Source organism: Pteropus alecto, unplaced genomic scaffold (assembly GCF_000325575.1).
Source record: "Pteropus alecto unplaced genomic scaffold, ASM32557v1 scaffold125, whole genome shotgun sequence".
Lineage (NCBI taxonomy): Eukaryota > Metazoa > Chordata > Mammalia > Chiroptera > Pteropodidae > Pteropus > Pteropus alecto.
Genome location: NW_006436888.1, coordinates 60,407 through 75,014, shown reverse-complemented (window position 1 = coordinate 75,014; position 14,608 = coordinate 60,407). Strand labels below are relative to the sequence as shown.

General features: G+C 39.0%; 1 protein-coding gene across 12 annotated transcripts in view; it reads right to left on the bottom strand.

The window, feature by feature from the left end:
• Nucleotides 1-14,608, bottom strand: part of UBR4 (ubiquitin protein ligase E3 component n-recognin 4) — a 119,604-nt gene that overhangs the window by 81,050 nt on the left and 23,946 nt on the right. For all 12 annotated transcript variants that reach the window (XM_025048609.1, XM_025048612.1, XM_025048613.1 and 9 more), the window contains exons 18-32: nt 12,543-12,712; nt 11,023-11,305; nt 10,274-10,409; nt 9,281-9,360; nt 8,681-8,809; nt 7,767-7,949; nt 7,495-7,617; nt 7,176-7,405; nt 5,701-5,822; nt 4,606-4,703; nt 3,292-3,449; nt 2,140-2,349; nt 1,184-1,285; nt 774-874; nt 328-526 (exon numbers count right to left, since the gene is read on the bottom strand). In XM_025048609.1, coding sequence (XP_024904377.1) covers nt 328-526; nt 774-874; nt 1,184-1,285; nt 2,140-2,349; nt 3,292-3,449; nt 4,606-4,703; nt 5,701-5,822; nt 7,176-7,405; nt 7,495-7,617; nt 7,767-7,949; nt 8,681-8,809; nt 9,281-9,360; nt 10,274-10,409; nt 11,023-11,305; nt 12,543-12,712 — 2,324 coding nt within the window. The remainder of the gene's footprint in view (nt 1-327; nt 527-773; nt 875-1,183; nt 1,286-2,139; nt 2,350-3,291; nt 3,450-4,605; nt 4,704-5,700; nt 5,823-7,175; nt 7,406-7,494; nt 7,618-7,766; nt 7,950-8,680; nt 8,810-9,280; nt 9,361-10,273; nt 10,410-11,022; nt 11,306-12,542; nt 12,713-14,608) is intronic.

The following is a 14,608-nucleotide window of genomic DNA, read 5'->3' as shown; positions in this document are numbered from 1 at the left end:
ATTGGTGAGTAATCAACAGGAATCTGACTTTATGTACCTCTAAATTTTTAAAAGTAATTAAAAGACGTTTTAATTTAAACATTAAATACACTGGACTTGGGCTACTAGAGCACAAAACGTTCACCTATGCTACAAGTGACAAGTCAAGTCATTGCCATTTTTCTATGGGAAAAATCAAGGAGCTCTACTAGATTCCTTGAGCCTAGTGAAGGGGCTATGGAATCACTGAAAATGCTAACGACTGATGCTTAAAGGAAAGACAGCTGGCAAATGCTCTCAACATATTTTTGCAGTTGTTGGGGACACATGACATAAATGCAGTTCTACCTGTTTTCCCGAACGATATATGTAGTCAATAACTGCAACAGCTGCCGGTTCTCCTGAATCATATCCAGCTGATCAGAATCTTTGGGGGGCGATGTAGTCATGCGGGTGAGCCAGGCTTGGAGACGCACAGGCTCCACACAAGCCAGCTGTGCCAGAGAGCCACAGAGATGCAGAAGGCTCGGATTAGGGTTCTTCTCAGCTAGGGACAGACCAAGAGACCAACGTCAGTGAAGGAGGGCAGAGAGAAAAGAAGGAAAGTGCAAATTGTGAGCCAGGAAAGGGCAAAGGGTTCAAGCAAGCTTTCAACTTCTTTCCAAACTTTCTCTGAGGGATTCTCTCCACTTGTTAGCATTTTCATGCTATAGTTACACTTGGGCAGAAGATATGCACAGTATTAGCTGGACATCAAAGTTCCCATAAGAAGATTACTAAAAGCTGTCACTCACTCAGCTGGAAGAGTTTGGTGAAGAATTTCAAAACTCGGTTACAGAATTTAGCAGAGAGGTTCTCATTGGCTGTTGCCATCATGATCTGCACAAGTTCTCCACTGGGAGGCAGGAGGGGAAAAAAATTGAAAGAATCACATTAAGCCATCCATTTCTATTTCTTCACAATCTCATCTCTGCTAGGGGAACTGGTCATTTGTGAAACAACAACACAAGGTGTTCATGCAATCAACTCATCAACAACCTCAAGGAGTCAGCAATTAACCTAAGTCCTCCCCAAGGTACTGTTTGTAAATCTAAGCAGGCCTAAAGTATTCCCTGAGAATGAACACTTAAATCAACATATATAGCTCCTTGCTTTCAGCAGGCATTCAAAAAATATTCACTGAATAAATCAAAATACAGCTCACCTGTCAGAGAAAAATTCCTCCATGGCTTTACGAGCCTGGCTACTTTCCAGTTGCTTTTCCAAATACTGGAGACATTCCTCCAAGATGGATTCATCCAGCCCACTGAGGATCAAAAAGAAAAATTAACTACCAAAAATAAGGTCTATTTCAAAGTCCTCCCAATACTGATTTTTTAAAATCCAAAGTTTATGACTAAACCTTGAAGGTAATATGCAATTTTGTCTTGTCAAAGCTTAGCATAGGTAGCTCAATAAATTTTCATAAATTAAACTGTACAAACAAAATTCCTAAAATCTGAGATAACCAATGTAGTCAATGGCTAAAAGTCCAAAGCTTCATTGCTAAAAAGGAAGGAAGAAAGGACGGGTAGCAGGGAGGGAGGAACGAGGGAAGGAAGGGGAAAAAAGGAGCCCATAATGAAAACCTGGTCTCCTCAACAACAAAAAGATCAGAAATCCCAATACTTAGACCCTTTATTTATCGATTCTCAGTGGGGTAAAACTGCAGCTTACTCAACTGTTCTTTAGGGCACACCTACAACAAGGCCTAAACTATCAAAGTCAAACAATGTTACAAGACCTCCTAATTCCACAGACTACCCATCTCAGAAGCAAGGTCACAAAAATATTAGAAATTCTATCAAGTTTCTTTGTACACTTCACCACATCTAGTATAGTGCTAGATAAACATCTGTTGAATTATTTAAAGTTTCCAAATCTGAACATTTAAGTCTTCCATTTCTTAATGCTTATTCCTAAGAATTAACCATTAAAGAGAATTCTGAATAACCTTTCATCCATGTCCACAAGAACATAAAATGCACACGAGTACAGAACTTTCTGTTCAAAAGCACAAGAAGCAGCTCTTAATTAATGACATAAAGAAGCCAGTGTTGGTCCACTTCTTTGGTGGCAGCAGCAGGTCACAAGAACCTGACTGTTCTCAATCAGGCTCACCTATTGGGATCCGCGTGATTGGCCAGAATGTTGTAACAACCAGTGATCAGCTTTTCATAAACACGAGCCAAGAACTCATCAGACTCTGCCGGGCCCAGGATGCGCTCCAGGGAGTTGCTACTGATCTCAGCGACACTCTCAGTGCTCGACTCCAAAAGAAGTGGGAGCAGGGTCCGAATTACCTGTGGTGGGTTCATCTCATCGGACCAACTGCAGCAAAAAAAAATGGAACTAAGTTAGTGAATATATCTTCCAAACAGCTGCAAGGGGGTGATATGGCAATTCGATCATTATTGAGAGAAAGAACTTTTATTCCAGTCTTTTTTTTCTTTTGATAACTGCTTTTTAGATGTAATCATACAATCTCACATTCCTCTTTTTCACTACTATATCAGAAGCAAAATTCATTTCCATATAAAAAATCCACATATTAAAATGTTAAATAAATAAATAAAATGTTATTTTAAAATATTTGGTAAAGAAAATTAACTAAAACCCAAGCCAGTAACTCATCCCACATAACTTTTCTAGAAGAAACAAACGCTAGGAATCTGGATCACTTTTAAGGCAATGTGATATAGGACTTTACCCATGACCTATGTACAGGAAGACAAAATAGTCCCTCCATGGCCTGCCCTAGTCCCCAGATGGCAGTGTCTAACTCCCACAATGATTCGAGAGAAATATGATTTCAAATACATCACGGTAACATTAAAATTTAAACCCAAAGCACCTCCAAATCACAATGCGCTTTAAAGCCATCATAACTTTTCTGAAAAATACTTAACAGAAAGGGGAAGAGGTACTCTGCTGCCCTTTAGACCTAAGTTAAAAATCATTCTAGGTAATTGCTCATACTCTAAAGCGACAGGCTCTCTTTGCAATAGAAAAATGCATGAAAAGCATTATTACACAGCTATTTAAAAAACCCTGCCTTGAATGCAATTAGCATTAATGTAATGACTAGGTGGAGAATCAGAAGAGAGAAAAAGCATTTGGAGAATCATTTTATAAACTATATATATGTCTAACCCATGTACTGTATATTTGAAATAAAATAAACTTAAAAAAAAAAAAGGAAAAACTGCCTTTCTTTAGCTAGGAAAGCATACAGGTGCAGAGAGCACTCTGGGCTATGGAGCAGGTACTCACACAATAAGATCCCCAGTCAGTCTGACCAGTGAGAGGAGGGTGTGCTTCAGGGAAGCGGCCAGGGGCAGACTTTGGCCACAAAGAGTCCCCAGGTGAGCAGCCTGCACAGCACTGATGTAACTCTCCGAAGGGATGGTGTCATTGGCAAAGGCATTGCGCTGAAAGGATGCAAAGCAGACAGGTATGGACAGGCATCTACCCACCCAGGATAAAATTCTCACATGGGAGGAAAAAGAAACCAAGCCGACACAAACTAAGTCCCTGATGAGGTCTATACACAATGGCTCTGTTCAGTAGACACTACTGTTCATCCCAGGAAGGTGGGCTGGAGTGGTAGAAACAGTTAATAAATTTTAGTTAGTAGGAAGTTAAAACTTTAAAGGTTAAAGTTAATATTTAGTTAGTACGAAGTTAAGATATCCAATACCACTTTCTAAATTAGAATATACTACAGGTGACTCTTGAACAACTTGGGGATTAGGGGCACCAACCTCCAGCACAGTCAAAAATCTGCGTGTAACTACCATCGGCCCTCTGCACACATGGATTCCCAACCCCAGAGGTGACCCTCAAACAACGTGGATTTGCACTGTGCAGGTCCACTGAAGTGAACAGGTCAATTGAAAAATATCCATGTATAAGTGGACCTCTGTATTTCAAATCCATGTTGTTCAAGGGTCAACTGTATGTTCAACATGAAAACTATCATCTCTAATAACTGAAAAGGATCTGGATTTTGCTATGCATCTAGATCTCCATTACAAATATCTTAATTATCCTATATTGTACTATAGCTCCAAGCGATGTAAACCGAGGTCACAATTACAAAGCAGGAATAACAAGATTATAATACTTGGTTTTTTCAAAGAACTATAACAGAATAACCTGTTCATAAAGGTAATCTGAGTAGAGCAGAGACAAAGATCAAGTAAACTGACAGAAGACTCAACAGTCTTCTAAAAGCCAAGAGAACCTAAAAGCTACCCCATAACATTATAAGAGGAGCATGTTCTTGACATAACCTAGAAAGATAGTTAACATTTACTGAAAATTCATGTGCCAGATAATGTGCTAGGCACTTTAACAGAAGAAACTGAGGCTCATGGTAATAAAGTGGTTGGTCATCCTGTAACACGGTAACAGACTTCTTGGCAAAAGGACCATATGGGTCCCATATGAAAATATAAAGTTTTGATTACTGATTCTGCCATAGCAAATACTATTGCAGGATTCGAAGATCTCTTGGTAGCTATTTTAAGCCTAAAGAACAGAATGTAGTGTCCCACATTTCTACTCCTGGAAAGAGAGACTCACCCAGGATCCAATGTTAGGAAACTCATTAGTGTTGATGTTGTTCCAGGATTCACACACACTCTGCACTGATGACGGTAAATTCTGAACCAGTGTTGGACCTGGAAGCAACAGAAAGGACAAAGAATCATCATAAGAGAGAAAGAATAGCTCACAGTATTTTAAAAGACAAGCCCAAATGCAGAAAGAAGAACCACAGCCCAGGCTGTCAAAATAATTACTAAGATAGCTTAGATGGATATTTCAATAGCAGTACTATGTCCAAGAACTGGCTAATTGCTTAATAGCTAACAATCTCAATAGTAAGGTTTTCATTTCTCATCATATTCACTTTCCAATCTTGCAAGTAAAGAAGAAAACTGAAAACAAGACACAAAGTGAGGGCAAGTCATTATAAGTCAGGCTAAAATCACTATAAATCATCTGCTATACTTTCTATGAATAAGTATTACTTTGATCCCTTTTCTCCTTAAGATAAATCTTAAGAGCAGACAGGCATGGACAGACACCTACCCACCCAGGATAAAATCATTAATGCATATTAAGAACAGCATTCAAGGAAGTAGAGTAATTTAATTCCTAAAAGTGAGAATAGCAAAACATGAAAGTGGTATTTAAGGCTTGAAAATCAGAAAAATACAAACGGCTAAGTGTAAAGGGTAACTACTACCCTTAACTCCAGTCCTGTTCAAGTCCTTTTGATTCCCATCCTAAATTTCTACTCGATCCTTCCTAACATGGGGAAAAGGTTTTCCCAAACACAAAGCAGTAGCCTGCTAGTCTCCCTCACCTCTATAAATGAAAAGAAAAAAGAAAAAAGATCTGGGCTCACAACAAAAGCGTCTAATGCTTTTGAACCAACTGGTCTTGGTTTGGATCCCTGCTCCACCACTAGTGAAGATTTAGGGGAAATAATTTCTCTAAGCCAACATTTACTAGAGAGAGTTATTGCGAAGATCAAAACAGATAAATCTCTCAATATTTGACACACAGAAGGCTCCAATCAATGGCAAATGCCAGTAGACAGGTAGCGAGGGAGAGAAGTAGTAGCAGTGGACGTACTTGTAATAACAATTATTCAAAAGCACCTTCACTTACCCAAAGTGTTTGCCTTGCATCTACTAGAGCCAATAGCCAGAACAGCAGCAAAGCCATGTAATTTCTCCTGGGAAGGTTTTTCAGTGGATCCCTCTTCATTAAAGTTCTGTAGCAAATAAGCTCTGAGGAAAAAATAGAGGGATATGTGAAAGCTGAGGAAATCCACACCCATCATAGTTAGGAGAAACTAATTCTAGACAAATTGAAAAACTTGTATCTCAGTTTCCTAACCTATTAAATATAGTGGACAGCTCTTGCCCCTCACTACTCTCATAAGAATTCCAGGACCTATGCTTTGGGTAACAGCGAATACCCCGCCCTCAGGCCCCAGAAGATTGGCAATGTGTACGTTAAAGGCTCTGGAAACCATTACATTCTTTTTTTTTTTAAAAAAAAAAAAAAAAAAAACTGTTTATTTACCCAGCACTTCCTGAACTTACTTGCCTAGGAACATCTATTAACAGCCCACATTATAAAGTATTAGCCCAATTGGCCCAATTAGAGCCGATAAGCTCTCAGAGGGCAGTGACTTAGGTTTGCTACTGCTGTGCCCCCAGTACCTAGAAAACCACTGAATCCAGGGCAAGCACTCATATGTGTTACTCATGTTTATTACTCGGATTTGTTCAAAAATCTTGTCTCAAGCAACAGTCCTCTCTCTACTGCAAGGCATTCACACTAAAAGATGTCGTTTTACAATGATCCAAGTCCCTTTCAGCATAAAAGCCCCCTAGAACTGTGAAACCCTACAGGGACCAGATAAAGTGATCGAGCTTAAAGGGGCTCAGCAGAAAAGCTACAAGGGGTAGTAACTCCTCAGCTCCAATCTGTCACTGACATGTGGGAATTCAGGCCCAGCTCTGTAAGTTCTTCCTATATAAGAAAAAATTTGAATTGTGAATAAACTGCTCATTTTTATACACTGAAAATAAAATCTAAACTATTTAAATATTAAGAACAAACAAATCTGCATGGCATGCAATTTGCCATGTTTATTATAGAAAGGGCTGGATTTCAAAATACTCTAACTCATTAAGAATTCTTCTCTAACTACATATCATGACATTAAATAGCATTTAAAGAGCTTCATCTAAGTGCATAACAAATACCAGTGCTTGGAAAAATAATATTATCTATTTTTGTATCCTACAAGTAACATGCTAGGAAATATTTAAAAATTTATAAAAATTAAGCTTCCTCTTGACTCTTCCTGAACTATTTGAAAACTCCCTCATCAGACGCCCCTTCATATTAGAGAATAAAACATTATATCAAGGGGGAAAAAAAAGAAAAATAAACCTAAGCTAATATAAACAAAAATATATAAAATTCTGAAGTCCTTAGTGATCTGCCAAGTGAATAGTACTTAGATACAAAGTTCAATTTGAGGAATTTTCAGGCTCCTAAAAAAAGAAATCACCCAAGGATCTAAAGTTCCCTTTATCCGCCATCTCTGGGCAGGCAGCCCATCATACCTAGTGAATGATGCATAGGTGTCAATGAGTTGCAGCGTGGCTGGAAGTAGGTTCTTGGTGATTTCAGACGACTTATGAGGATCGGTCTCCGCAGCCATCTTAGAAAAATGCTCATCCAAAGAGACCTGGACCTTCGAGATAGCAGCATCAAGGGTGTATATGGACTGCAGACTAGGAATTTCATGGAGCTGCAAGATGGTGGTACAGTCGATGCTACAGAACGACGAGATCTTTAAAAATACCCAAGATATTAATTAGCTGTGGCAAAAGGCTATGGCAGAAGCCAAATTCTGTCATTATGGATCCAAAACGAACACACCTGTCGAGCAAAGTATTCCTCTACAATTTCAACATCATATTTCACTGAGCTGCACTTGGTTGATGCCAACTCTAGGAGAGAACCAGCATGTTCAGCCTTCATTCCCTGTTTGATAAGGTGATCCTTTTTGGACAGCAAGAAAAACATGTTCAGGAGATCAATACAGACAGAGTCTAAAGCTTTCATTATCTTCACATTTAAAAGTTCCCAGAAGCACAGAGGCACTGGATTTAATACCACTTAGCAGAAAGCTCTGTATTACACTGTGGTACCTTTATCCAGTTGACATAGGAGCTGATCCGGAGCCGAGAAGACCACCGCAGAGTGTGTAGGATGTCACATTCACTCATCTCTGGCGAGTTCATGGCCAGCTGGTTCACGTACGTCTTTGACGGTGGCAAAATTCCTAGGATCCTCCACAGTATCAAGAAGTAATATTGAAGGGCACAGGCCTCCTGGAAGAAGCAAAAAGAGCCGTCACAGAGGCAGCAGCATTTGGTATTGCCTCAAGATCTCCCTAGCAGTAAGAACTGTTCCAAACGCAACTTTTAAAGCAGAATTGTGTGAAGTCCCAATTTTCAACTGAGATTTGGCTCTCAAGTCTGCTCTCAGGTCTTTCTAGAGAACATACCTAATAATAAAGCAGAAAATGGTAAAACACATACATAAATAACATGCTCCATCTTCCGCTCCTTTCATAGGCCAAAAATGCTGTTCTAAGACAACTCTGGCTTCCCCGATAATTTACCAAGTAATTTAAATAAAAGCAGCACATTCTCCTTGGCAGGCCCACAATTAGATAGCCCTTTCTGTGGCCTGAATGGCTTCTATAGATACAGAAACACATTCGTGGGACCATAGAAAAAGCTCAAGCCTGAGGTTTTCAGCATCATCCATGAACCAACATTCACAGGAGATATGGTCCTTAGGCGGCCACTGAACTCGCATGGTCACATTTCTCTTAATGCCAACAACAACAACAAAAAAAAAAGCAAAAGTGATTAAATTATCTCTAAGGTGAACCTTAGCCACCTTAACTACACAGAAATACTGAAGTATCATCAGGTTTGCAAGCAGATAGTCAATAAAATCATTAGGTCTCAGAAAGAAATTTCTGGTAAAACTGCTACCCAATTATCGAACACATCCCAAACTTCGTAATGAGCCCAGGCTTCCACGGTCTTACCAGAGCTGTTACATTCTTGTTCTCCTTTCTCCTGACTGTATCAAGCTGGGATCCAGCTGCAAGCAGGGATGTCAGTGCACTGTAAAGCTCATCGTACTTGACAAGCTTAGAGAAAAGAACATCACATGCCTAATACAAGACAGAAAAACAATCATTTCTCATTTCTTGAAGTATTTTTTCCTACTATCCAATACACTATCACTTAACCTCATGATTGACAAATCAACTCATTCAAATTCTTACTAATTCTCATTGCAGCAAGATTCCCACTCAGGGACTTCATTCGGTTTATGGGCCATTCTGAGTATAGATGTACAGGCTTTAAAATAAGGCAACTGTTTGTCCATTAAAACATTTTCATGTGAAAATGCTAAAAGAAGTAGTGTTCAGGAATAATGTGTCAGAGGTACTGACCACCTGACAGCAAAAGTGGAGCCTGGCAAATAAACCTCAAAACATTTTCCTTTTAGAATAAGCTCAAACCTTAACACAGACCAAATTTCCTCATTACAAAAAGTCATTCCCTTTCCTCATGACAGACTGATTTTGGTGAAAACCATCTGTCCCACACGTAAAATGAGATTTTTAAATGCCTGGTACCACAGAATCGAGTCGGTTCAAATCATCCTCTGAGGCTTCTGGAGACAGGACACAATAGAATCTGGGTTGTGGGACAGCATCTGAAAAACAACGTGCTTATTAAAAGAACGTTTTATTCTCAACTCTGTTTAACAACCATAAAATGCAAAAACTAAGAAAACACTTTGGAACAGGGTTTCCCAGACTTTGCATTACTGAAACATTGGGCCAGATAACGCTGCTCTGGGAGGCTGTCCCATGCATTATAGAGTGTTTAGCACCCTCCACCCACTGAATGCCAGCTGTGACAAATATGTCTCAGACATTACCCGATGTCTCCTGTGGGGGTGGAGAGCACAACCATTCCCAGTTGAGAACCACTGCTCTAGGAGTTAACTAACATGTTCTATGATCAAGTTAATCAACAAAATTATATCATTAAACTGACTGCCTTAATCTTAAACGCTGTTTCTCCAATATCAAAGGGACTAATAAGAGATCCCAATGAGAATAAATTCATATGAACACTTGATGAAAGTTTCCACAAAATATACTTATTATCTAACAATCCTCAGGATGAGAGCAAAAACGTAACTAAAGATGAACATAAGAGGCACCCCATCAAAAGAATAGACAACCAGAAACCCTAGAAAGAATGTTGTGGCTCCTGTGACTTTCTGAATATTGACCCAAAAGGAAATTCAGCCTGTGAGAACCATATCTCTAAAAAAAATTAAATTTAATCACTCAGAGTGGCAGGAATAGATATACTACATGTATGGCCAGCCAAAAGGATTCCTAATGCTTGTGTCTTGATGTTTTTTTTGTTTTTAAATAAATGTGGGATATGTGATCATCTATTTCTGAAAATGTTTGAATCTGCAGACATTTGCCACCCATAGGGAGCAGGCTAAACCAATGACCAAAGATCTTTACAGAGACTCCAAGCTCCAAATTCAATCCCGCCAATGAGAACCAATGAGTCAGTTTCTTACTGACAGCTTTCTTTCTGACCTGATGAAAAATGCTTGGACCAGTTTTCTTCTACTTCTTTGAACCCATGATAGAGAGGAGTGGTCGTCCGGCGGCTGTTGCTGTCCTGAGAGCTACTTGCCCAGCCAAAAGGAGGACTTAGCAGATTATGCTGCACCTTTTAAAAAACAAATACTCAAAGTAAGAAAGATACACAGTCACCATACTGCTTCTCACTCCAGGAATGACAATAGATTAGGAAACACACCCTAAAGTAAAATTTTAGATTTTCCTGGACTTCTTTCTGAGAGGCATGTTTTTGCTACAGTATCAAGGGAATAATGTTCAATGAAACATTTTAAGAAATGCTAATAATAATCCTTAATTGGCCTTCCCATCCTCATTTTGGATCCCTACAAAGGAATTTCTTAATCCATAAAATTTATTGCTCGACCATCATTCAACCGCTAATAGATACTCACTGAGGGTCAATGCTCAAGGCACTGTGCTAGACGCAAAGCAGGGTTAAGTCAAAGAAGGAAACCTGTGAGCAGAGCCTATAATCCAATTTTAACAAACATGTCAAATCAAATAATCTACATTAACCGCTTCTGGCTAAACATAAAGTGTGAGCGCACATACACAAGTCCCAGTGGTCTTCCTAAACCTACCACAACAAACTACTTAAACCCTAAAGTGAGCAGGTCATTTTGGTTTGGATCATGGCAACTTGAGAAAAATAATGCTCTCAGTAACAGCTAGTAAAGCGAAAAGAATATGTCCATCCATACCTGCTCAAACAGATACACAGGGGCTTTGGAGTACTGGTGAAGCAGATAATCAAAGATCAAAAGGAGGCGAGCCAGGATGAGGGGCACGGAGCGCATCTGGACATCCATGTTGGCACTCAACTCCTGGATGATCTGCACAAAAAGGGTCAGTATGGCCCGCCGGCCTTTCTCAGTGAAGTTGTGGAAAATCAGAAGGAGTAGCTGCAGGTGTTCTATATTCAAGTCTTCGGTCTCACTGGGCACCACCCCCTGCAGGGCATTCTGCTTCATTGTAGACAAAAATCTACCAGAGAGAAAAGAATAATATGTCTGGTAGGGAAGAGTCAGACCATCCCTCAAGAGCTACAATGTCAAGAGCTGGAAGAGTTAAACTTCTTAACCCCAGGCAAGATGACAGCAAACTAAGGAAGACAAAAAGCTACAGGGAAACAGAAGATAAACACTAAATCTCTGGCTACAAAAAAGCCAGATTCATCCACAGAACTGTTCAGCATTGTCAACATCCTCAGAGAAGTGTTAACATCAGCTCTCGCCATTTCTGACAATGGAAAGAACTACAAACTCCCCAAAAGGTGGTGCTCTTTTCTTTTTTAATTAACAAATCTGGGTAGAAATAATTCAATTAGTTTTCCCTATACTTTGATTCTAGAGTTTAATTTTTGCTTTGAGTTTACATTACAGGTTAAACTGCTGCATAAAAGTCGAAAATAACTCAATGCACTAAAAAAGAAATTATGATATTCAGAGAACTTGTTGGAAGAGCTTTTATGTAAAAAGGGAATGAATGTAGCCAACTGTTTCCACTGCCTTTGGCTATTATGAAAGAGATTTGTGTTTTAATAAGGGTTTCCCTCACCACATTTCCCCCTTCCCATCTCCTGGCCTTTATGCAAGATTCCACCAGGAAAAATATAGTAGGTCTTTGGCATTCAAGGGGGTTTATGATTTCTCAAATCCAGCATTGGAGCTATTTGATCGGGGAAGAGAAAAGCAAAGCCTTTTAGGAAAACAAACTGCTTTGAAGACTCCTAACCATGTAAACAAAAATGGCAAAAATAGGTCCATCTAAAGAGGATTTAAATGATTAATCTGAGCTTCCCCCAAGTAAAAAAATTCTTTAAAAGTTGTCCAAAAAAGACTACAAGTCACTCTAAATGGTTTCATGTTGATAGCAAAATAACCAAAGACAGAGTTGGCTTCCCTGCTCCCTCTCTTTCAAAAAATCAGGTCAGGATAAAATTGGTTACGTTCAGGACTCAGGTTCTATCTCATAACTGCAACCAAAGCCCCCGTGTGCTAAAGGAAGAATCTGTTTCCAGGCCATAGTTTATATACTTTCATCTTTTAAACAGCACATCTTCCCCCAACTCCCCCCATCAGAAACACCCTCCTCCACCCCTGCCACTTTAAACACTATCATAGAGTACCGTCATAAAGCCACAGATTAACTACAAAGAAGTCAAAACAAATTTAACAAGTAAATAACCTTTTCCACAGTGCTTCTCTTGGAGTTTTCTTACCTGTCCCAAACTTTAAGGCATTCAGGGACATCGGGGTCACCTTGAGCCCCAGCTTTATGTTGCCAGATGAGCAGGAGGCGTGAAAGTACAGAGAGGCTTTGAGGGTGAATGTATAAGGGCCAAGGGCCCTCAGGAAAAGGCGCAACGCCCAGCTGCTGCAACAGTGTGTTCTGACATGAAAGACATACAAGAGATCATTAGGAAATGCCAGTAAATGAAGCCAAAAAGTTACTAATGCTGTTACTTTTTAATACTGGAAGGAGTATTTAAACAAAAGAGGATGCAAAAATTCAGATTTAGAAGTGGTTTGGAGAAAAATCATTTCATTCAACAAATGGGAAAAAATGACTAACTTAATCCCATAATGACTACCATTAATTAGTGTTAGAAATGGGGTCCTGAAAAAAAAGAAATGCATTGAGACAGCAGAATCAGGGTAATATTCCAAATGGGATAGGGCATGAAAAGTTAGCGCTTTTCAAAAGAAAACCTGAACTGTAATAGCTAACAGCTTTTCTTTCATAATCAGTTATATACTACAAATAACACACAAAAGGGGGATATCCAACTTCTTGTAGGTCCAACAACTTATATTAACAGTATTAGCAGAGAAATTCTGCCCTGTAAGTTGTCAAGGCTTCCGGAATTAATCAGGGCTATCTATGACTCCAGTTGAGCATGTCTTTCAAATGAGCTTTACTTTCAGCTCAGTTGTCTAAGCTGTAACTTATCTTCTCAAACACACGCAAACTGAGCAGGATGCCAATGGAAAACCAGACAAAAGCCTGCTTTCTCATTTGGCTTCAGAAAACACAAATCATTGTTACCTCAGGATACAGGATAAATTTCTAAGTATGCCAAATTAAATTATATTCTTATAACACATCCTAGAGGACCTCATTCCTTGGAAATAATTATTAAAACGTCACAGATATCATGATAAGCTCAAATGTACTGGGCAGCTACCATAGGCTAAGCACTGTAAATACACTCAGACTAAATGCCCGGAGCTGGGTGGGTATGTGCTCCATTTTACTGATGAAGGAAGTAGAGTTTAGAGTGGTTTAAAAACATGACCAAAGCCACAAGATTACCAAGTAACAAAGCCAGTCTCTAAAATCTATATTCTTAATTGCTGTGTTCAACACAGCTGTGAATGACTTCTCAATCCCTGATTCAAGGAAACAATTTAAAAAATAAGCATGCCTCGGCTACAACAACGTTATCTATAGCACTATTACGATTTTAAAAAATCAGAAAAAAAATCTAAGTGTTCAAATCAAGGAGCATGCAGCCATCATGGTGGCAACTATAAAGACCATAGTAAACATAGAAAACAGAATATATGTATATTTATAAAACAGTAAAAATCTGAAAAAGCAGAAACAAAGAGATGTATGAATGTTCTCATTACGACTGTAAAACTATGCAATTATATGGATAGAAACTAGAAGAAGACATGGAAAAATTAAAATAATAAAGTTGGTGGAAAGATTATGGTTAATGTATATTCTTTATACTTTTGTACAATATTCTTTAAGTGAGGTTTTTATTTGTGTCAGTTTTTTGTGTCTTTCTGTCAGGTTTTTAGAACTCAGAGCCCTGAGAAGTGAGCTAACATTCTTCAGGAACTTGATTTTTCCCTACCACTTCAGTTCTTCTTAGCTCTAAGAGGAACCGACTTTCCAGGAAGTATCCCTGAGCTGCAGCACAGCAGCAAAACCCGGGCCCGAACCATTCCTTCCTACCTTGCAAGAACCTTTCTCTACCCCTCTTTAATGCTAGCATTCCTGAGATTTCAGCCTCAGCCTTCACCTCTCTTGCTATCCCTCCATCCATCTCATTGTTACTCATTACTTCAAGAATTGCCTCTTAGTGAATAATTCCCAAAACTATATTATCAATCTTTAACTCTTTAATTCCTGAATTTCAGACTGACATTTCGAACTACTTCCTAGACGTTTTCATCTCACTGGCACCTCAAAATTTTATATTTAAAATGAATTTTTTCAGTAATAATAATGGTGACTATCTAAACACTGAAAATATACAATGTACAATTCTTG